This window comes from Agelaius phoeniceus, chromosome 1 (assembly GCF_051311805.1).
Source record: "Agelaius phoeniceus isolate bAgePho1 chromosome 1, bAgePho1.hap1, whole genome shotgun sequence".
In the NCBI taxonomy this organism is placed as follows: Eukaryota; Metazoa; Chordata; class Aves; order Passeriformes; family Icteridae; genus Agelaius; species Agelaius phoeniceus.
The window spans coordinates 50,615,033-50,639,867 of record NC_135265.1 but is presented as its reverse complement, the minus strand read 5'-3'; the positions used below and the strand labels follow the sequence as shown (position 1 = coordinate 50,639,867).

The window sequence follows — 24,835 nt, the reverse complement described above, 5'->3', positions numbered from 1 at the left end:
AAAGAGTTGGCGCGTGTCATTTTAAGAACACAGCAATTTCTCCTCCCCAGTCCAGATTACACCAGAAGCATCTCCTTTATTTGAACTATAAGCATCCCACTAGTCTGTAAAGCTTTTTTTTGAGATGTCTTGATAAAATGCTGTCTACAGAAAGGATAGCCAAAGGTCAATACAAAAAAACTAACATGAAGAAGATGCAGACTTCAGCTTCCGCCCCACCTGGCGGAACCAGGAATTTACTGAAATCTGATTATCTAGAAATGCTGCTTTAACTGTGCACCACACTCTGAAAGCTGACATGAGACATCCCCTTTGACATAAAACATCTCCCATTACAACCACTCAATTCAGTGGAGTTTTTCCAGAGAGGCCGCTGGAATTTTTAGGATGTCATCTTGTCATTAAGAAATTAGAAAATGGAACTCCTAGCAGTCAGACCTGTGTATGAGATGAGTGAGGGTGTTTATTTTGCTTCTTGATTGCAGAGACCCTAAAGTATACAGAATTTTTCTGTTTGGATAGAAGTACTGAGTATGACGAATAAAAACTCAATTATAGCCAATGTAAATGATGCTTGTAAGCTACCAGTGCTAGGATGCCAATGCCTCTTACATCAGACAGGACTTGTGAGACTCTTTTAGTTTAAGTGGCATCACCAGAGAAGTGGTTTTAACTGTCAGCTATATGCAAAGCCATGAAAAATAAAGCTGTAGCACTAAAAAAAAAATTATATCTACAACAAAGCATGACAAATACAAAGAAATAGTTCAAATATTACACAAAGCAAACTACAGTTTGATTGTTCTTGTAAAGTGCCCTTAATAAATTTGCTGTAAAGATTACACTGATTTCTTTTTTTCTTACTGCTGAAAAAGGTAAGAAAACTAACTAAAATTTGTACATAAGCCATCAAGCTTTGATGGATATCTGGAGCCAGCAGTCATATTTTAAAAAGTTTGATTTGCATTTATGCTGTACTCTACTACAAGTTGCTGCCTGTTTAGTTTTCCTGTGGTAGCAGCAAATCAAAGCCTTATGGAACAGATCTTATTTGTTGCCTGTAAATAACAGTGGGTCACTGAAAGAGAGAACCAGTAAAACCTGGGGGTTATTAACAAAGAGATCTCTCCTTTGCTGCAGTAAAAAAATAAGAAAGAAAACTAAAAGGATTGTATATATTCATATGGAATTGAATGGTATGTATTATTACAAAAAAATAAGGCAAGAAAAATTCCAGTTTTCTGGTTTTCTTGCTTTACCCACTTTATACTTTAAGGTATTTTCTTATGAACTCTGATAGAGATACACACTCTGTGTGCCAGATCTAACTTAGGTGTGATACTGCATTTTCAGAATTGGCTGAAATCTAATATATTTTTAGATATTTTTTGGCACTCAGGGCCTAAAAGGGAAACGTTCTCAGCTGATCCTGAGCTGGTAAGGAGTTGTCTTGCTGACTCTAATGGCTGCATAAAACATGTGTTTATGAGAAGCTGAGAAGACACATTTCTCTGTACTGTGCAAACTGCAGTTATGCTCAGAGCATTCATAAAACATTACAGCTTCATCTTTCCTTGTCAAACAGAGCCCTTAGATTCAATTCCCCGTAAAAGATAACTCTTAGTCTCAACAATTGCTGTGATTCTTCTGTGTGTACAGATCAAAATCCATTTCAGAAACAAACAAAAAAAATGTCTCTCTCTTCAGGACTTCTATTTGCAAAAGCCTGATGCTGTGAGCACATCCAGAGATCTTGCTAGCATCTGACTGCTGCCCTGGTGTAGTGGCATGCTGAGATGTGTGCTTAAGGAATTTGACTCCACTCACGTGCATGGGAAAGGTTAATTTAGCAAAGATTAGTCATAAATCAAGGGATAAGAAGTCAATTTGGTTTGTACTAGAACTTTCATGGTGTTTTGAGATGCATTCTGCACAGTCCTAAGAACTGAAGATAGAGTTGCAGGGTGTTATTAATGTCAGCTTAGTTTCTGAAATAGAGGTTGATGTGACTGTTCCCTCTCTGTTTTCAACCTACCAGTCTGTCTGAGCCTTTGGCTCTTCTCAGCCAAGTCTGACAAAGAAGGAAAGCTGCTGTCTGCTCATTATTAGTTGGGTGGATGTAAAAGAAATGAAAGGGCTTGAAGAAATTAATATAGATCTCAGTGTAAGAAACCTGGGATTTATAACTTTCAGCAGGGCAAAACAACTTGCCTTTTGCACTTAACTATAATGTATTTCTATATTATAATTGCAAATGTATAGATAAAAAGAGATGTCCACTTTTCTAAGACTAAAAAAAAATATTCATGAGGTTTCAAGTAAGAAAACAACTTATTAATCCAAACTTAGATGTGTATTTATTAGCCACATGTACATAAGATCAGAACAGATATGCTCTGTGTGAGGTTGTGGTGCAGAGTTTACTCTTGCTGCTTCTTACTGGATATTTGCTAAAACTGGAAGTGGCATCCCTGAGGATGTTCTTTCATCAATCAACAGCTCTGTGCTGCCTTGTGTGTCACCATTGTAACGTTAAGGCCATTTCCTTTCCAGATTTTGCTCTCTTTATACCAGCTACAAACCAGGCTCTGCCACACAACTTCACTTAAGTCTTCCTGTTCAAACATCAGCTCTACATCCCATTTTTTTTTATATATTTAAGGAAGAGGGAACCTTACAGTTATCCAGAAATGGTTCTGTGTGTAAGGGCTACTTGAGTGCATTGGGATGATCATCCCTTTCTGTCATCAGAAAATTCCCTGCCCCTTTACCATGAGCAGTAGCCAAACTCAAAAGGTATACACAGCTCCTTTTCCAAGATCCAGCATTTCCAGGTGGAGCACGTGGGGACAAGCCAGGGAGGACAAGGGCACAATGGAACAATAGTGGCCAGAGCAATGATTTCAGCATCTCACAGCTGTCCCAACCCACTGCAAGGTTTTTCTCAAGGGGGGGGATGATGACAAAAGAGATTTGAAGGAAGACAATGAGAGAGTTTTGCAGATGTTTACAGGGAGCTGGTCCTATGTGTGAGGAGCAGCATGGAGACAGCACAAAGGTGCTTGTGTGACCACATTAGCAACTGGGTGACAGAGTTGGCATCGCTCACAGCAGCACGGAGCCTGGAGTTGATATCACAAGGGTTACTTGAGAGGATGGTCAAACTCTGGTAAAATCATTCTTTCTAAAAAGAACAATTTGGTCATGCATCACCTCTGCCACATTTCACTTCAACCATATTTTCATCCCCACTCCTGCCACTGACAGTTTATCAGAATGACCCCCCTGTGCTGTGAATTTACTGTTTCTCAGTAAATGCCATCAGCTTACCCTTGCTTTTCTTGGAAATCAGATGCAAAAACTCACTGCAGACATCAACAATCTGTTTCAGGGGTTCCCAAATTTCTTTATGCAATCCTGCCTATCAGTAACAATTTACTTTTTGCCTCCAGAATTCATATTTGTTTGTGGGCTCTGGAACTTAAATATTGAAAAATTTAAGCACCAACGTACATTGGAAATAATTTGGTTTTCAGAATCATCTGGGATATATCAGTGTCCCTAGCAGCCTTATCTACACTTGTTAAAAAACACCAAAACCAAACCAAATTTAAACTAAAATGGAGGCAATGAAGTTATTTGCATACAAATGTTGTGTACTGATATACAACAGGGTGGTGTGCTGCAGCTGGAAACCAGCTTGCTGAGTTACAGTCAGCTACAGTGCTGAGTAAGGGACATGCTTCAGCCACCTCCATTAGATTGCTGCCAGATATATTCCTTTCCATAAAGTATGTTCTGTGAGCACCAGAATGGGTTCTGCCAGATCAGTAGTGCTGTTTGAACTCACTAAACTGCAGGAAAGACAAAAGACAACACAATTTATTTGCTGCAATCAATGTCTTTGCAGCAGTTGCCTCTCATAGTGGGTGATTACTACAAAGATTTATCCCTTAACATTCCCCCTTTCTCTCTCAGCAGCAGAAAAATTGAAGGCAAAACTTTTAATGTTGCAAGACAGTGATGACTCTGTGTTATTTCAGAAGTATATCAGTGCTGACCTTCATCCTTTACACAAAAAGCATCATATTGGTCATTCACAAAGGGATCGGTTTCAATTTTAACATCAATGGCTTTCACGCTCTGCTGTTTGCTGCCCGTCTTTCTGCATATAATTGTCCTAAAATAAAGAAGAAGAAGAAAACAATAATCAGAAATCTTCTGGAGTTGTACATGCAGGTGAAATTTGGAGATTTTTTAATCAGAGTAGTCAAGCCTTAGCTGTTTCAGCATTGGCAGCATTGGTAGTAGTGTGGGAAGATCTATGAAAAAAAGCCAAGGGAGAAATAGAAGTAATTAGAAAAATGTTTGCTGTAGATGAGTTCAAGGCATAGGGAGCAATAAAGGATGTTTATCTTATTATGTTCTGTAATACTTCTAAATATCAGACTTATACCCAGAGTAATTAAGTCAATATTTTGCTCTCACAGTTCAGCAATATATATTCCCAACGATGGCACCTGGATAGAAATGAATAGGAAACTCAAGATTTGATCTGAAATTTTATAAATCATTAGCATTTACATTAAAGAACCATTAAGGTTGTATATTTAACTGCTCAAAAGCTAACACAGGCAAACTTACTTAGAAAATTCAGCTTGGGTTCTTGGAAGAAAAACGGCTGGTTTTTTTTTTATAGCAATTTCATGCTTTTGAGTAAACCCCATTTCTTCTGGTTTGGTACTCAGCAGTACCTAATCCATCCTGTTACCCCTGATAGGCTTGAAGAAAGGTATTAGATCTGTATTGGGTTTTACAAGCCTGTAGATGCTGATGATGAAGAGTTTACTAATTACCTCTTCTCTCAGCTGGTACTGGCTGCTTAAAACTAGCAAATGGAAGAGAATTTGTTGTAGAAAACATTGGTTTTACTGTTAGATTGAAGGTTACAAAGGCTGGGAAAGTCATTTCAGAGCAAATTTTTGCAGCTAGATATTAATGGCATGGGTTTATATTTTTGTGGACAGCAAGCTTGTAGACGTGTTGCACAGTCAGCTATTCTAGTGAAAGGAAGATAAAAACACTTTCCACAGAACGAATCCTTCCAGTGGAGGAAATTTATAATTTTGTATTTTGCAATGGTTGAACTAATGTGCCATCAGTCCTCCACTAAATTTGAGGAATAAAATAAGATGGAATAAAATCCAATAATACAAAAGACCCCAAAATAAAGTAAAAAAATGCCCATTCATTGAGAGTGAAAAAGATCCAGTGGAAACCCAGTATTTGATCATGAACTTCAATGTTATATAGAGATTTACAGAAATAGGCTGAATTATGGTTGTACAGACTATTTTCCTTTGGGCACATGTTAGCTTTTGAGTAGTTAAATATGTAACTGTACTGTTCTTTTAATATAAACAAACAGAGGCAACATGAAAGGAGCCGTATGGTGCTGGTCACGCATATGCACCAGAATGGTTCCTGCCACACTTCTCCTCTGGAAAACAACATGATGTCATTCCCTGCTGAAAGCCCCTTTACTTGATTTAAAACCAAATTTGTTTCCTTTGTATAGAAAGTTCCACTTGATTTTTTGAGGGGGAAAAAAATCCTTTCAAAAAAGTCCCTTTTGAAAGACAATATTGTCTCCACAAATTTTAAATCCAGTTCTCTCATAATTTAATGGATTTAAAGTCTGAGACCTCTAAGTCAGTAATTAAGCACTTAGACAAAAGCAACTTGACCTGCTAAAATAAGTTCAGATGAGTGGGAGGATCAGGACATCAATTAAAAATTTTCTATATGTATATAATATTCACATATTGTTCCAGTGGGTCTTACAAGGTCTAAGAGAATGAGACACTTACGCTTCCCTTCAAAAATAAGCTCATCAACCTTAATCTTTCCAATAATTACTCAGTTGCCTAGATATCTGGATCAGTTATGTCTTGCAACACTAAATAAACAAATAATTATATGACTGCAAAAAAAAAGTGCTTTTTGTCTGTAATTTTGTACTTTAGGCTTCAAGCTTTCTCTTTCTCTCAAAAAAAACCCAAAAAACAAAAAAAACAACCAAAAAACCAAAAACCAACAAAAGAAAACAAATTTGTTTTGAAGACTGTCACCAACACAAAATTCTGGTCTCTGAAAATCAGTCCAGACTCATTTCTATGTTCTATCAAAGACTAAAATTCCTGAGACTTGGAAGACATTTTTGAAATTCTCGTCTTGAATTTTCTGATTTCTAATTCCAATTTCTATGTTTATGTATTTTGCTTCTGCCCAAAACACTGTAATTTCTTTATCAGTTCTTCATCAGGCTACAAAGTTATCTGTGGGTGACACATCCTTGGTACAATGAGGTCATTGCCAAAACAGGATACCTTCATGAGTAATATGGCATATTTAAAGTGCTAGTTTTCTCACCTTTTGTTTTCAAATATTGTACAATAAATTGCAGGTTTGTAGTTGATAGACTTTAGCAGATAGCTAATTCATTTTAAGAACCTTTCTCAGGTGCTATCCAGTGTGACCAAACTTAAAAAGGTGTACCTTGCATTTAGTTTCAACATTATACATAAAGAAAGGCTTTAAATTAAGATATTTTATGTGTATTTACATGTATCTGCTACTTAGGACTTTAATTTGGATTTTTGTCATATCAAAATTTATCTGATTAAACTGCAAACATCCTAATGCAATTCTTCTGAAATGAAAGAAATCTTGCCTTGTACACAAGAGACAGTTCTGGGCCAATGATTGGACTTGATTATCTCAGATGTCTTTTCATACCTTAATGATTCTGTGATTCTAAAAAACTGAAGGAAGAAAAAATCCATTTAATCTCTTTCATTCCTTCTTCTCTGACAGTGGTTTCCCACTTCAAGCTCAGTCCTGCAAGCTTTAAACACCTTCAGTAAGCTGTTATTGCTGCTGATGTCTACCGCTTCAAGAGCACTCAGCATTTCTCAGTAGCGAGTCGATCAGACCTGCAATGCCCATGGCATAGAAATAGTCTCTTTGCAGTCAGTAGGATTTCAGGTATGACTAAAAATACACACTAACAGTCTATTTTCTGAGCTCTTGAGGGTTAAAATCTTAAATCCTAAAATGCTAGCTTTTAATCTATAATTAGAGCTGAAATACACAGGTACACTTTTGTCACAGTTCTAAAAGGTGGAATGTGACGCTTTTAAATTTGTTACAATTTTCATGACTGAAAAATGGCTACCAATTCAGAATTCATCATATCTTGAAATTTCTTCAGCAGCAGCACAGCTGTTCTGAAATAAGAGACAAAAATATTGTACAGCAGTTCTACTCTTTCCAGCACCCTGCTGAGAGGTGTTGCTGCTGGTTTGTTTCTTGACTGTTTTGAATTATTACCCTGGGGCGTGCATCATGGCTGAGAGAATGTCACAAACTTTGTACTTTTTAAGGGATACATCCACCTACACAGCCATTCAGAAGAATGCAGTCATGCAAGTTTAATTCTATTTATGGATAATTTCATGCATTAATTGAACTTGAGCTCATTTCTCAGCATATAATGTTGTCTGATGCTCAGAGCAGTGTAATGCTTGATTTTGTGCCTTTTAGTTAAGAAACAGATTTGATTTCATTTTCCTTCTGTGGAGATTTCTGATGAAGGCAGGCGTGCTCAGGAGACACATACTGAGTTCGGACAGCATATCACCCATAACAATTGTCTGTGATCCAAATCTGCCTGGAACATATGTGCATCCCTGAAAATTACTCTTACATGGCCATGAACTCACAAGTTCAGCATAAAAACCAATCAGAAACACTATCACCATAGACCATGAATGTACCACATATTATCCAGTAAGATAAAGACATGGTTGGTGGTGTTGACAGCAGCCCCTGCTCTCTGATGAAAAATTGGAAGGTGCCTAAAGGTGTCTCCATTGTTTCCTTGACAAACTACTGAGAATCTTCTTAGTCTACTGCTACCCAGCTCAGAAGGACAAACTGCTTCACAATGCCTCTTCTCTCCCAAAAGAGAAAACAAGGGACCAGGGATTCTGCACTGTGTTGAACCTCAGCTTAACTCCTGCTGTACAATATGGTTCATCCAACTAAGAACAAGTAACAGTCCTTCTTCTGTGCCCACCTTGGAAAGAGCTTGGCCAATCTGATCATTGTTTTCCTGTGCCATGACTCAGATATTGCAGATATCATGTGCACACACAGAGAGAAATTCTAATACGTAGCACAGTAAAGTATGAACCAGACTTCCCAGAAGCCTTCTGCTTACTCTTGTGCTGCTTAATTTTTTTTCTAATGTATTATGTAATGAATGAGTAACTGGTATATTTTGCTCCACTCTCAAAGATGGAAATAGCAGAAAAGCTGGCGTGAACAGTACTTATTTTACAATATGCCATAACATGCCATAATATAATACGTATTAATAAATATATGATAATTATAGGCTTGAACTGTTGTAATTATAGTTAATGTCATAAATTTTATGTATGTATGTATGTATGTATAATAAAGGAATTTTAAATAAAGACGTAGTATTTTTATATAAATGATAACTCTTTTTTTATAGTAGTATCCACTGATAATTTTGCTTTCTAAGAAAATTACAAGGCAATTTTGTAATACTTGAAAATGTTTCAGTGAGTCCAAGTTAAAACATATGGATTTGACAGCTGAGTTTATATGATAAAGTGTGATCCATCAGAAAACAGTAGGTGGGACATTTTTTGTAGTTGCTACTTTATCCACCAGTTGATTTTAGGTTTTGTAGTCTTAGTCAATAAATTCACTAAACTGAAATTCACTGAACTGAGTCAGAATGGTCTTATGACATTGATTCATAGTAGTATGAGCTTGCAATATATTCAGCTCAGAAGAACATCAGGAACAACGTGGTTGTTGAGGCACTGTGAAAGTCTGGTTGATAACACACTATGAGAAACCTTCCCCTAATTAGAAAGTTAAAAACTTCATCACTTTTCTTAGTCAAGATAAATCTCTAACATGTTGTGCTTTTTTTTTTTTTTTTTAATAGGTCAGCTTTACTGTTTGTGTTTCAGTAACTAGGTAAGAGAAAAAAACCAACAGTAGTCTGGGAGCCAAACTAGGGGGTTTTTATTCTTAGTCTTTCCCCTCTGTATTTTGGGAAACTGCATATTACAAAGTTGGCTCTGATGAGGAATAAAATATAAATGACATGTTCATGATTACCAGAGGGAAGAAAATTTCCCTGAAAAGTCATGAAGGGGAGCGCAGGTGGGCTTTGTAAAGTCCATTGCCTGGGAACTATAGAGGCTAATTTTGGCTGGATATGTCCCAAAGAAAGCAGCTGCTAAGTGTGACATGAAGACATTCCAACAGCAATACTGCCACTGGAAATGTCAAAAGGAGGTCTTACCAAGGCAGAACCAATATCCTTTAGATTCTTAAAAATATACACCAAAATGCAGCCTTTTGTGCTTAAAATTGTACATATGACTACTGAAATAGTAAGGCCTCTGTTCATTAAATAAATATGGCCCATTCATGCAGGCTTTCATACTGTAGCCTAGTATGAAAGATTTTATATGGCCATTTTACTCTAATATCACTAGGCACGTATAATTTGAGCATTCTGAGGGCATGGAAAGGAGTGCATGTTGCTTCCTGGCCTGGACCAGTTGGGTGCTCAATGACATGTCAAGCATCACTAGAAAGGTGGTTTTACCCAATTTCACTTTACAGGCTCCAGTTTAATCCATGGCTTTCATAACAGAGGTTACTGATTAGTTACTAAAGGGTTTAAAAAATACAAAAATATTTTTTTGTATGCTATTAATTTACAAAACAGTTTCATTCTCAGAGGAAAGGCTTTCAGATACAACAAAGCATTACAGCTATTCTAAAAAAACAAAAGGCAAAATACATGAACTTCTTTTGAAAAGCAGAAAATCAACCTCATTAGAACTGTCTGGCAAGTTACAATCCTGGTATTAGCACCTCTTGTGCATTTGCAAAGAATAAGCATATCCCATTTCTGTCTTCACTTGTTCAGATAAACAAATGATCACCTTTAATCCCCTTTTGATAAGAGAGGTGCTTTTTTTGTCTAATCCTATCTGAGCCCAGACCTCCTGAGCTTGGATGCAAAGAATTGCATTACACTATTGCAGGTGGTGTGTCACTGTGCCTCATGCAAGCTCTTCAGTACTGCCCTCTCTCCTCTGGAATTGCTGCTGGATGTCTTTTAGGATGATCACATCCATTTTTCTCACAAATTTTAGGTGAGTTATTTCACTTTTCAACAAGCCCACTGCTGTCCTGTGTTCTGTGACTACACCCAGCTCTTTCTCCTGCTGTGCCTTTCTAGCTGGTTTAAGGCAGAAATTCCTATTAGCCTTCATAAAATACTGTTGCATTGCACCCCATTTCTGTTACTCCATCTCTAAAGTCAGGCTTGTCTTCCTGTTCAATATTCTGCTTTTCCTTGGTCTTATGAAAGATTTCTAACCTTCTGGCATTAATTAATTTCACTAGCAAACCCATGCCTTTTGTGCCAAAGCTTGCTAAAGTTTTGCTAAATCCCTTAGAGTTTGTTACAAAATACCTTCCAGTAAAAATACAATTTAAAAGTGCGAGTCATATCTCACTTAGCAAATGGCAACTCTAGGACTGTGGTGCTACAGCCCAGCAGATGGTGGTTTGGGTGCTTGTCCTAGAAAATACAAAAAACATATGTATTTTCTTTTGTGCAGTGCTTTTCCTCAAAAAAAGTACAGTTTCTAAAAAGTTATTCAATTATTGGGCTGTCTTTTTCACAAGAAACATAGCTATCATACTTTGTCAATGCTGCTGTCCCAAGTTGTGCTAAGAAAAGATTTGCTTCTCTCTTCCCAAAACTGATGGAAAGTGGCTCATGGCTACATTGCTCAGTGATATCATCCCTTGGACTAAACTGGCCATGCCCTTTTCTTAAATTCAAGTTTCCTGACTGAGCTTTATGCAGAAATCCCTATTCCTGAAACACAATTACTTTGTTTTACCTTGCATGAGACTTACTGAGAAGACTGACAAGGAGCAGCTTGACAGGAAGAAAAAGTCATGACATGAGCTGTGAGCTGTGGGACTGGAGTTTGTGACATGAAGGCATTCTGTAGCCCAAGACCTCCTCAGACAATTTCATAAGCAACTTCAGCATTTTGAACTGGACTGTGTCCTGCCAGTTATGTCTGGATTTTTCTCTTGAAGGGAATTACTTGACCTGCCTCAAAGACATGTCTGGGAGCAAATTCATGGGCATTATCACCAGTCAGCAGAGCACAGCCTTGAAATAAAACCAAGAGCTTGCCAAAGGGACATATCACCAGAACTGCTTCTCTGCAAAGAGCTAGTGGGCCTGTTTTAGTGTGTACTCCTGGATGAATTTCAAGGGACCCACAAGCCCAAGGCTTTACAAATATAGATGAGAGGACTGGCAAGAGTTAGCAATTGACCCTTTATTTCATTCCTTGGATAGTGCTTTTTTTCTTTCCCAGGAAATCTGCTTTTATTACCATACTGTCAGGTACTGGGCACGTCCCACACAGTAGGCAGAAAAAGAAGTAGGTAGTCTTGTGAAATGCCATATTTGACTCTTATTATTACATTTCCCACTGGTGTCATCTGCAGTGAGGGCCCTGTTGTGTTTGACACTGTAGAAACATTCAAAAGCAGCCAGTGCAAAACCCAAAAAGCTAACAAAAGGAAGGAAAAATAGAGACGAAATAATTTTCCTGGTAACAAACACCTGGTCTGTGGGCAGCCAAGAAAAGAAACCCTGTCTTCTGACTCTCACAGCAGAGTTTATTCTAGCTGACTCTGCTTGCTCACTCCTGACTTATCCGCTCTGGAATAAATCCTCCAGGGACTGGGTAGGAACCAACCCAGGGATTTCACACAAAGGAGCAGGTTGAAAGCCCTGCAGGAAGTCTGTCATAGAAGAAAAATTCTATGCAGAGCATCAAAGCTGTTGTAGAAGAGAAACATGGCTCCATCTCTTTGCAGGCAAATAAGGAACAGGATAGGGAATAGGGCAGCTTCAGCTTTTCCATCCTACAAAAGCACTGGAAATGAGTAAATTTGCTACGGGGATATTAATACAAGGTGTTGAGGATGTTTAACAATTTCTAAAATAAATGGCTGTTTGTACAGGGTTGATATTAATACCAATTGTGTCATGTTCACTTCCTAAATTTCAAAAACCCCAGTAAAGAAGTCAAGACCCTACAGGATATGCTGCCCAGTGTTGGAAGACTCAACACAAAGTTTGCCAGCATGACATCTGAATTCAAAAGATAGCAGTGAGAGCCTTTCAGAGAACTCTGCCACCTTTTTTTCATTAATATTCTGGCAGATCACTTGATGGTTTTACTGACTCACTTGTCTGACATGCAAGTAAGTCATAAGAGTGTCATTTTTAGTATAAATAGCTATTAGGGCTCATCTGACAAATAAGACTTGCCTAACGACGTTTCATTTCCTGAAATGCAACAATGTGTAATGCTTTATAAGTTACACATGTCAGGACTGACTTGTAAAGGGCGACTTCTGGCTTGCTGGGAGAAGTTATCCTTGCCTACTTGTCAGTGGCTCTTCTCAAAAAGTTCCCAAGCCCCTGGACTGCCAGGGACACGTCTGTCTGTGTGAAGAGCTCTGAACCCTGAATTGGGTTGGCCTGAACAACTGCAAGGGAAAGACAAGAGCATGCCCTTATTCCTGTGAAAGAAGTTCTGTTTCAGGCTGCTCAAACCACAAAACCACCCAGTTTATTGTGTCTTTGGATTTACTGGCAGGGATCAATTTGTTTAAGCAATTTCCATTCTGCATCAGTAGAAATGATTCATATTCATCAAGACCTGCTGCTTGGGCTAGCCCAGTTTGCAGGGGCTGAAGTGGGCATATTTAAATATGGATGATCTGCATTGACATGAGAGTCATCAGAAATTTGACAATCACCCAAACTGGACTGGCTCTTTAGGCCAAATGCTCCTCTTTGCCCATAGAAGAGGTACAGCCCAGAGAGCAGGCAGTATAAACATGCTCACACTGACTCAGTGATGTGCCTCTGCCATAACAGGAGAAACTCCCACTGGTTTCCAGGCTATGATTTGGCTGTAAAAATAATAATAATGACAAAATAATCAACAGTGATGGATATATTTACCAGGAGTGGGATTGTAATTACTCACTAAAACCATAAATAGCCATCAGAAGTGAACAAATCACAGACTTGTGCAAAACCTGGAGAATAGATCTAGCAGTGAAAAAGTCCTTACATGTCTGCTAGAGCTCCTGTTCAGTTTTAAATCTAAGTGGTGAAAGGAAGGCTGAAGCATGTCAGAAAATCTGTAACACTGTAATGACTTCAGTCACATCATTTGTCTGTGTTTACTTCTACTGTCAATGTCTGATCCATTTTTCCTCAGGAGAAAGATTGGAATACCTTCTAGGCACCAAATAAATAAACCAAACCTCATTCTTCTTGAAATCAGGAACTTTTATCATGCTCCCTCCTATTTGTCTCCTTTCTGATGTACACAGTCCAAGAGGATACAGGAGAGTTTTCAGCTGAAGCTCTGTTTTCTGCATTGGACACCAGTCAGCTGCTGGGAGGATTCCAAGGTTTTAGATCCAACTTATAAAGTCCTGAACAGTTCTGGACCTGCCATATGTGAGGAGGTCACCTATTATTCAAAGATGTGGTGCTTCATCAAGATAAATACACAAGGTGTGCCCAGCAGAGAGTCCTTTCTTTTGGAAATAATTTTCCATACTTTTCTAACTTGTGGGCATACTATGAAGTCTGCTTTCCCTTCTCTGGGTTACATCAACTGATGTGCAGAGGTTTTTCTGTATACCATCTGTCCTTTATCCCTGCTGTCATGTTTTCAGTTATCAAGTAAATACCCAAAGTACTGAATTGGTATATTTTAAAAAATAAATAACTAATTTAGTAGAAAACCGGAGTCCCTTTTAGTATTTTTCCCAAGACACCGTAACAATACATATAATATTCCAAAGGAGGCTATTACACTGACCTACGTGTATATATATTTTTCATATTTTTCATCCTATTCTATGAACACTCTAGCAATTTCTTTGTTTGCTGAACATTTGGTTTTTTGTTTGTTCGTCTGTTTTTTACTACAGCTGCAGTCATACAGAGGTTTTCTTTGTGCTGTCCATAGTAATGTCCTCATATCTTTCCTGACCTGACAGAGATAAATCAGACCCTGTAAAGATATTTTCAAGTAGATTGCATGTTCCTCTCCTGCATGTATCATCATGTATCATTGAGCTCCTTTTGGCATCATTTCACCCTTTCATCTAAATTTCTCTGTAAATATCTGTATTGGAGCTGAGCTTGTTCAACTTAAACAGCTTTGTCCCATTTGCGCTCTTTGCACTCAACAGTTCAGTTCCTTCTCCAGAGCTGCATTAACTTACAGTTAAAACAGATTAGCTTTTTAGGCAGTACACAATTCCTATTTTCCCCCAGGGCCAAAAATACCCAGTTCAATGAACCAAGTAACATACATTCTGGTGCTTGCCCAGCCATGGGTAAAATAGCCCCAGAGTATAAAATTCCAGCTCTGAAGAGCTTTTCTCTCTGGTGAAGCTTTCCAATGAAGGTCAGACCTGGTGACTGCACAACAATGGTGTACTGATGTGCCCCCACAAGGTTCTTTCTGATAAATAGGTTAGAAACTTCCATACTAAAGACAGGTTTACTGGGGGAATGGAGTACAGCAAGTTAGAAGGGATGAAAATTCTTAATTTCCTTCCCATGCTTATGATGTGTTTTTATCACCATTTTGATGCTGAAGATATTCAGTGCACAGCTGATCTATTAATAGTCACAGCTCAAGTGCCTGTAGCAATTAATTTAGGATCTCACTGGACTAACTAGTGGTCCTGCTTGGATAAAAAAGCCATGATTTCTTCTCCTACCCATCCTTACTTCCATAATACAGAGGTTGTATAAAAGACCCTGTGCAACAACTTTGCCATGGACTTCTTACAGTATATAGTTTCCCTGGCTAGTCAGCCTGCAAGACATCTCAGCAACAGTCTTGGGAAAAAAGATTTTTGGGGTTTAGATCACTGTCTTTTATCCTGAGATATTTCTGGATTTTTTTTTTTTTTTTTACATAAAAATAAATTTTCAAACAATTTTTTCACCTGGAAAAGAATATAATTGGAGAAAATGGTTGCTTTTCTTTGAAATAGTTTCAATATAATATTTCATTAATAGCAGTAATTTTCTATCCTTTGGAAATTTTATTACTAAAAATACCGAAACACCAATGCTTACCTAAAAAACTGGCAACTGTCACAAAACCTAATAATATGCTAAAGTTTGGAAACTTTTTTTCCATAAAACAAAGCTTTATCCTCATCGAACATTGAAAATAGATTTGATACACTCCATCTGGGCAATTCTTGTGTGGTCCCAGCTTCAGTGACATCAGACATTCCCTCAACACAAGGGAAGACATTCCCTCCATTTACATTCCTGCTTTAAATTTAAGGATCTACAGAGGCAACAGTGCTTCATGCAAGGAAAAGCTCAGCCTAGTGCCACATTGAGTCACTCGAGCTACCTCAAACACATTGAGGGACAACGTCAGTTCCCTGGTGGGCTTTCCCAACAAACTCTCTAGCACATGTGGATTATCATATCTAAGTGCATCTGTGCCCTTTGGAACATGCCTATTGTCTGCTCAGCCATGCATCAATATCTTAGACAGACACGTGGCTCCCATGAGAAGTTTTGTTTGCTGATCTTCTGAAGGACTGCAGAATAGCAGTCAGTGGGAGTGCTGACACCAACTCCAGCACCGTGTCCTCAGCAAGGACATGTGTCCTGCAAGGCTCTTTAGGGCTCAGCACCCCACTACAGGCCAGGGTGACAGGAGCCACAGTGATGTAATTCAGTGGGAAAGAAGAAGAAGAAATTGCATCAAATCTGTGAACGCATAATGTGAGACTGATGAATACTTGTGTACCTGCAATATTAGCTGTAAAAAACTAATTCTTGGGGGAGATCGGCCAATTTAGCTGTATGTCATGGTGATTGAATTGTGGCCAGTGTTTTTCAGTAAATCTTAGTCAAGGTGGAAAACTTCCTTGACAACCATCATTCATAGTTCCCAGAAGGTGTTATGCTGTTGTCCTTACCCAGCAGAGCCGCTGGCAAGCCATCCTGTGGTGCAGCCAGCAAAAGAACAGTCCAGAACAGCCCTTTTCAGCTCTTCTGCAGTTGCTAGGCGAGCACTCAGGTCAACACAAGCTTTCTCAGCTTCAGCTAAATCCAGACCCTGAGAGTTGTTCTTGGACTCAAGTGCAAAGACTTTCCCTGCAACACCAAGAAAGGACATGTCATTCATCATGGAATTGTACTCAATACATATTCAACAGAAATATTGCAAATTATCACCAAATAAAGCCTTCATGCTTTTACTAAGGTTATTTTAATGGCCCACCTTTTTTTTTTTAAGCCTAATTTAATCAGGACTGTAAATATCCTTGTGTTAGCTTTTCTTTTAATTTTGTCTACCACAGGAAAAGCAAGAATGGCACTAGTCAGTCCAAACTCAGAGGGGAAGCTTGCCTTGCCTCTGTAGGTCTGTGCTTCAGATCTGGAGAGATAAAGCATGATACTCTCTCATATGCACATATAAAGTTAAAATCACAAAGAACAGCTCCTGTAGGCTACTAATGCTGGAATCCATTACTAAACATTTTACAGTTACTCTATAACAGCTACATCCATAAAGTAAGCACATGCCTGAAAGCCAGTTTTGCAGCCCTGCCTTCCACATCAAAAATAGATTTCTACTTACTCTCTAAAATCAAAATTATGTCATTCCATGACATCTGGTGTCTAAATGCAGACTGCTTCATTACCATGTCTTTTTGGAAAGACAGAGTTTTTTATTAATGGAAGGCTTTTTTTTTTTTTCTTTGAATGAGCATGAGAACATATTTAGCATAACATTTTTTGTGTTATTTTTATTTTCAGTTCAGTTTATTTTACTTTAATTTATCTAATACCATGAAAGCTGAAAGGGTGAAAGTTAGAGGTTTTGGCAACTGGGAACAGGTCAGTTGGGGTTTTGGCAATGAAGTTTGAGAAGTTACTGGGTTATGGAATGAACATGTTAGCTGGGTGCTCCAGTAAAAGAAATAAACAATGAGACACTTTGCAGCTGACATTTAATTTGACATAACTATCTTTTTTGCTACACAGAAACTATCTTTTTTTCTATCACATCTGAGGGATGTGATAGCATCCCTCAGAATTCCTCCTGGATTTCAAAGGTACAGACTGAGATTGCTTGCAGTTGCAGGAAGAAATATTTTAAGCACCACTAATTCAGTAAATGCCTGGAAACTCTTATTTATGTCTTATTTCCAAAGAGGATTCGTGGTAGTGGTTACAGGAATGCATAACTTCCAGCACATGCCAAGTGCTTGCTATGTAGCCAGCTTCACACTCACAGGAGGTATTGACCAGTATTGGGAATTCTTCAGACTGATTCAGCCTGGTTCTGTACCAGGGGCCACTCTCACCACATACTCTTTCAACAAATTGGTAAATCTGATTCTAATCCTAAATACAGGCAATTTATACAGGGTAGATCTGCCTCCAACAGCTTTCTGTTCTCACCTGTGCACAACTACACCCACTAGAAGAATCACGGTCCTTACATCAAAAAATGTAGTTTCCCTCAAGTAAGCATGTAATTTGTGTTTACATTAGGTAACAAGGGCAGACAGGTCCTAATGAGAACTCCTACTTTGGTGGGAATTCTACATGTGCACAGCAGGAAGTCATCCTGACTTGGGAAAATGGCAATTCAAATAATCAGGACAAGCAGCTATGAGAAGGAACAGAAATTCAGAGTACCCAGAGCAATTTTCCTAAGGCAGCTAACAGCAGCTGACCAAGGAATACAGCCAGAAACACTGGTCAGAGTGATAACCACTAGGTTACATTGTCTTTGGATTCTCCACTGTATTCAAAACCATTAAGTGTCATTAGAATGGGGGGTTTTACACAAAGTAGTGAAAGCAGCAAGCCTCTACATCCCTGAGTACACAAACATCAGGATTCTTTACAATATGTCCCAAATAATGCACATGACACTAATGTGGTTCCTTTTTCCAAAGCTTCAACAGACACAGTGAAATGTGCATGGCCTAGGGAGAGAGACAGTAATCAGAGAGGTGATGGTTTTGAACAGCCATTCTTAAGTGGCAAAACAGCTTTTGCTCCTAAAGCAAAACAGGGATTAAGTGTAATGATTTACAGGTTCTGTCCCAGCTAAAAACTTGTCCACATTCTACATTTAGACTGTCAGGATTGAGGTGCACTGTCAAAGACATATAGGGCAAATTTGCATAACATCTAAATTAAATCATGAATGTTATTTTGACATGGCATAACCCTTATTTTCTAGCTATTAGTATTTCACTTAGAAACCTTAAAGAAAGGAAAATCATCAGACTTTGAGTTCCATCTAGATACAATTAGTTAATGATTTAGTCGTTTTACCAGGAAGCAAGAGTTACATTTTTAAAGAGTTACATTTTCAGCCTATCCAAGGCAGAGGCTGAGACAGCTTCCCTTGACTACTGTTAAGCTGTTTGCTAGTACTTAAGATACACTAACTTTTTACTAGAAACTGTGGAGATGATGCCAACACGGAATCTTGTCCTTTGAAAAGGTATCTGGGATGATCAAATTATACAAACAAATGAATTATAAGGTGAGCTAGGAAAGACTTACTGGTTGGGAAGTTACAGTGAACTGCTTTATAGGAAATTCTGGTTAGACAGAATTTGGTTAGAAGTGGGTAAAGAAGGCCAATCTGTTTTCCAGACCAACCTGTGATTTTTCTTCAAACTTTTAGAAGCTCTCTGGCTATCTGCAAATTTTTCAAGATGTGCCCTTTGTTTTGTCTAATTTCTTACTTAGAAAATATAATAGCAAGCGAAGTTCATTTATCAGATTGGTGACCAATGGAATAGCTGAGTCCTCAATATCCTGAGATATGTCACATTACTGAGGGGCATTGACAGAAAAAATACAGGAGACATGCTAGCATGGTAACAGGAAAACCACAAACCACATGAAAACAGGAAATCCCCTTAAACAAAAAAGACTGCAACACTGAATTCTGCACCTTACAGTATCATGGCTAACATAATCAAGATATGGATGTATTAAATTTTTCTCACTTTTAATCTCAAAAGTGGTATCATTTTCAGTCTAAGGGAATCTGAGGATCCTGGATAATTATTTGTAACATTTTTATCGGTCCTACTTGTAATGAAACGTTTCCTAAAAAAGGATTGTCTCTTATAGTTGATGACATAGCAGTCATCTTTTTATATTGGGGTGGTTGAAGTCAGCCTTATCTCTGAGACAGTATCAAGATATGTGTTGTCATTCTGTTTTAAATGTGAGACTGTCCTGTATTTCCATAAGACACAGGATGAAGGATCATCTGTACATGAAGAATGTAGTATGCCTTTGGTTGTGGTACCTGTGAGCAGCCACCATGTCTCCACTCCCTCTCAACTCTGTCACTTCATTTCTGCCCTGTAACATTCGTTTCCCACAACACTTTCACCTCCACAGGGGGGTGGAAATTTGTTACCAAAATGACACACTTTTCTGAAGCTTTTCTAAACAATGTAAGTCCCTTTGGTTTCAAGATCAAGCTAAAAATCCATGCAAAGTAGTATTTCTCAGAATGCGTACTGAGCTTGTTGAGTTTAGCAGGTTCAGAATGAAAAAGATTCTTGTCACAGTGAGATTCTTTTAAATTCCCATTTGAAAAAAGTGATAAAGCTTTTCACTTCAATGATGAGGCATAAATAATAAGACATCATTCTTCCAACCTCTATTTGTTAGTGGGATTCACAGTTCACATGAAAAATTCATGCTTGAAAGAAAAGATATTTCCTCTTTAATAACTAGCCTATATTAGATTGCTATCTTCTGCCATTATCTGATCACTGTTATTACAGAATATTGATTATATTTTGATTTATTGAGAAAGTTGTAGTTATTTTTTTGCAATGGATTAATATCATTTTTACTTAAGAGTACCCCACTGTATTCTGATTGAAAACATAACCACAGAGACATAGATCTCAGGGCTTCTAGGAATCATTTTTATCACCTTGTTCAATTCCTGCCTTACTAGACTGTAGATTTCCCCTTGTAATTCCACAATCAAGTCTAAAAATTCATGGTTGAACTACAGCTTGTCTTTTCAACATGCATCCAGTCATGATTCAATGCCTCCAAGTAAAGGAGAATTTACAGCACACTTTATAGTAAACTGTTCCAATGGTTCATTACTCTTACTCCACCTTATTTCCAGCTCCAAATTTTGCTAAACTCAGCTTCTAACAACTGATCCTCATAATGCTTTCAAGACTTAAGAGACATCTACAATCAGATATGTGGAAGTGCAAAAAAGGAGTTCTTCAAAAATAAAACCAGTCCAAAATCTCTTTCTTCATATTTTACAGAAGATCAGTGGGTTTAACAGAATTCTATTGGTTATTAAGAAAAGACTTTGGCTGATTTATTCTTTTACAGAAACAGATACAACAAGAAGTTCTTCTGAGGTGCACAGGCACAGCTCAAAGCCCACCAAAATGAGTTCAAATTTCCCCATGTGTTCAGCAGTATTTGCATCATGCTTGAAGAAGGAACAGAAAACTGCATAGTCAAATATACCTTAAAGTAAGAACATCCCTCAAAAATACTATAAAATGAAAGCACTTTGAAAGGTATGCCCAGTGTGCTGACCTCACGACATGACACTTCCTATTTCAAATAATAAAACTTAATCAGTTTCAACAAAAAAAATTTGGTGAAAGATGTGCAAAAGTGGAGTCCAATACATTTTTAATTGAATGTTAAAAATTTCAAATTGAGATGAAACAGAGCAGAGCAAGGAGAGGTCACTTCTGTACTTCAAGAGAAATTTAATTTTCATTTCTATGGATATGTGAAACAGTGTATCTTGATTGTAAGTGTAAAGGTGGAAGATCCAGTAACTCTACAATTGCCAAGAGAGATTTGGCTAATTACTAATTCTACTTAGTTTTCACAAATGTGTAATTTATTTCTGTGAGAAACAACAGTGAATGATGCCTTATTCAATTAAAAAAATATTGCGTCATCAGAAAAATAGCAAAATCAAGATGTCATCTTTGAGTTTCCCATCAGCTAAACCCAGCTTGAGCCTAAATTTTGATTTTACTGGACAATTTAGGACCAAAGAGTTGGAATTGTTCACGTGTGAATGTGTGTTATTTTGTAAGCAGGAGATGAAATGTGTAGACACCTGCTACAGAAATTTGAGCATTGAGAGACAGCAGAAGAGAAAAAACACACATTTTTTCCTTTACTTAAAAAAAAAAAAAGGATGAAAAACAAGCCAAATTAAATACTTTAATAGGGGTGTTTTCCTACTTTGGACATCATCAGTTTCCAGTTAGAGGCATATCTCTCAGATCTTGTTTGTGCCCAGCTTCATGGACTCTGGATCCTTTCACCTGCAACCTCTGCAGGCACTATGCATGGACACTGCTAACTACTGGCTTGACCAATAGGGCTTCATGTGATCCAAATTTAGCCAACAGAGCAGCTCCAATTTGGCACAATTAGTAATGCTTTGAAATTAGCACATTTTTCATTTCAGGAGTGTCGCGGTACGGTGGATGAATCGCCATCACCCTCTCCTGACATGCTCTGTCTCAGAGCAAGTACTCTGCAGAAAACTGTGGTTCATACGTGTGGATATTTTAGAAGCCTTGAACAAACAGAAGAGGGAGGCAAAAAAAGCGGAGGCAACTCCTGTGCAGGATTCAGGAAGTCACATCCTTGTTCTCCTATTCCAGTGCAAATGGAAAACAATTTAAACCTCCTGAATTTGCAGTTATACAATTGAGAACTGCCACAATTACACATATTATTCTCCAGTAACTGCACTGGCAGTGGCACACCATGGTACCTCAGAGTATGAACAAGCCCTTGGGGAGTCTTCTGTCCATCTGACCTGGACCTGGACAACTTTGAGCAAAAAAAGCTGAAAAGTGAAATGGAGCTATATTTTATTTCTGCATTTGCCTGGGTATTTCTGCAGCCTATTTGGGCTACAGCAATATGTGCCATGGTAAATAATGGTCAAGAGAGATCAATTAAGCTCTGAAGTTTTACACCTTCACCAGCCTCGACAGCCATCAGTTTTATTGCCTACTCTCTGCCATTATTTTTGTGTGAGATAATAAAGTGAAAGTCTTCCTTAGGGAAATACATTGCAACCAGTTGAGAGGTTTGACTGTAACAGGGGCCAGTCTGAATTTCACAGTTTTTTACAAGACATATTCGAAATCCCTTTAGCAGTTTGCAACACAGTCAGATACCTTCAGTTAAAAATGACAAATACACAAACACGTATGTGTCACTCAGAACATTGGCACTTAAGTGACATTAACATGTATTAGAAACTAGCACCATTATATTTTCACCCACACCTTAAAAATGAGAAGGTGGTTTCTGACTGGATCAGACCAGAATCTGCTATAAAAGAAAGGATTAATCCTAATTCATACTCCCAGATTTTCTTAAATACATAGCGGTGAATGTTAAAGCTGACATACAATGTTTTCCTCTGTTTTAACCCAGATGGCTTATAGGACAGTGTTACAGTTGTGTGCTCAAATATTAATATTAGGAGAACCCACTGAAGATCAAGTTAATAGCAGACTTACACATCTTTCACAATGCTACCTAGAATTTAAATAAAATTGCAAACCACATTATTGTAATAATGCTTGACAACTGTAAAGTATTTCAGATTTTCTGCCTATCATACTATGAATGTTTTACCACATGTGAAGTAAATTTGACGAACTGTTGAATGACAATTAAAATCTGTCATGACCTCTGCCTTAAAATGATCTCCAACTTTTTTTCCCTTTCTCTTTTAGAAGATGCTTGTTTAGGAATCAAAAAGTTAGTTTCGTTAGCTTTATGGAAATAATAAAAATTGGAATGTGCCCCTGAAAGAACAAGGGGATCTTCAGGTGAAGCATTCTCAGCAAGGGAAATTATTATTCCTGCCCTGTGTCCTTAAGCTCTATGAAGATTCCTTTTTCATGGATATGCTTCCCCCCGCCCCCCCGCCCCTTCTTATTTCAAAGGCATTTTGCTAAGGAAGGAGTACATCCAAAAAACAGAATCACAGTTTTGCCTACTGCAACATAGTACAGTTATCTGATGCATTTCTTTTCCTTTATGCTGAATGAAGTGTAACTCTCCTTAAACTTTACAAGAAAGGGTTCTGTTGTATAAATGGAATACATTTATACATTCTACTCGAAGCTGTAGAAACATACAGACAAGATTAATTTTCTCCCTTTCCTTTGCCGTACTTTGTCACCAACTGAAAGAAATTTAAGTTAAACAGGAAAAATTCTGTGAGAACAAACAAGAAGAGATTTTTATTGCCCTATAATGTTTAAGTTCTGTTGTCTGGAATAATGCAGCAAACATCAATGGTAAAGGATTAGGGTATTGGAATTAAAAAATCCTGAGATTGGGCATAAATCTATTGCAGCTGTGAAAGTGGAAAAATGTGGAAAATTTAGCATTGCTGTTGTAGTTGTTTCAAAAGTAATGATGACCAATTTAGACAAGCTGGTCATCATTATCACAAGCTGAATCATTAAAAGGGCGTTGGGTTACTGGAAACTTTCAAGGGATGCAGCTTTTCAGGATCACTATCAGCAAGTAAAAAGTCCCATTTCAGAGTAACTGGTAGCTGGTGCTTCAGCCAAATCCATGTCCTGATCACATCCCTCAGCAGGGGAGTGCAGATGAAGCCCATGTGCAGAAAGGTGGGCAATCATTTCCAGCATGTGTGGCACTGAACAGAAGAGGTTATCAAAGTCTTTCACTTCTCAAGTACCTGCCCATATAAAATGACACATCTGAAGTGGGGAGATGGGAAAGTCCTTTGGAGAAAAGGTACTTTGAATTATAAGGAGAGGTCTCCTAAAATATAGCTGAGCCTTCTTAGTTGTGTTCTGGCTTTGTTTCTTTATTCTTATTTCCTCTGGAAAAGTTCACTATCCTGTCATTCTGTTGTAATAAAATAATCTTAGCCTTCTGGGATCTTATTTCCTTTCTCTGCTTAACCCCAGGATATTTGTAAAGTCTCAAAAAGCTCTGAATCAGAAGTTTCCTAATACAAACTGGGGCGTGTATTTAAGCCTCTTATTTAAAAAAAAAAAAAAAAAAAAAAAAATTGGTTTGGGTTTTTTTTCCTTTTTGCAATAACACATTTCAACATACAGCCCTCATTCCAGCCATATCAACCCAGCCCAAACTGAATGGGAGACTCACCATCAGCCTGAACAGAGATGATCTGAAGTAAGAAGAAGAAGACAGATCCCACGCCCTGGAGAAAGGTGAGAGAGAATCTCTGAGAGCCTGGAGCCATTGCCCTGCTTCCAAAGCCCTCAGCTGCAGGAGGTTGGCTGCCGAGGCTTTTTCTCTCTCCTCCTCTGCACTTTCGTAGCGGGCTCTGCGGTGATGATTTCAAGGAGCACTTTCCCTCGGCAGGATCCTGCGTCTTGGGTTTGCACTGAAGGCGGGAGGGGTGGAAAAAGAAAGAGGGAGGGAGAGAGGAATCCTTGGCTTGGCTGGTGTGAAGGGGAGGGGAAGGTGGGGGGGAGATGTCCAGCCAGCTGGGGTTGGGGAGAGGCT

The 24,835-nt window shown here is 38.2% G+C and overlaps 1 protein-coding gene across 1 annotated transcript in view; it reads right to left on the bottom strand.

Annotated features, from left to right (window-relative positions):
- SUSD5 (sushi domain containing 5) overlaps window positions 1-24,610 on the bottom strand; it is a 40,479-nt gene extending 15,869 nt beyond the window's left edge. Inside the window, exons 1-3 of the mRNA XM_054648102.2 lie at window positions 24,473-24,610; window positions 16,213-16,390; window positions 4,062-4,180 (exon numbers count right to left, since the gene is read on the bottom strand). Of these exons, the coding sequence (XP_054504077.2) occupies window positions 4,062-4,180; window positions 16,213-16,390; window positions 24,473-24,569 (394 nt within the window). The 5' untranslated portion in view covers window positions 24,570-24,610. The remainder of the gene's footprint in view (window positions 1-4,061; window positions 4,181-16,212; window positions 16,391-24,472) is intronic.
- Window positions 24,611-24,835: the final 225 nt, after the last annotated feature.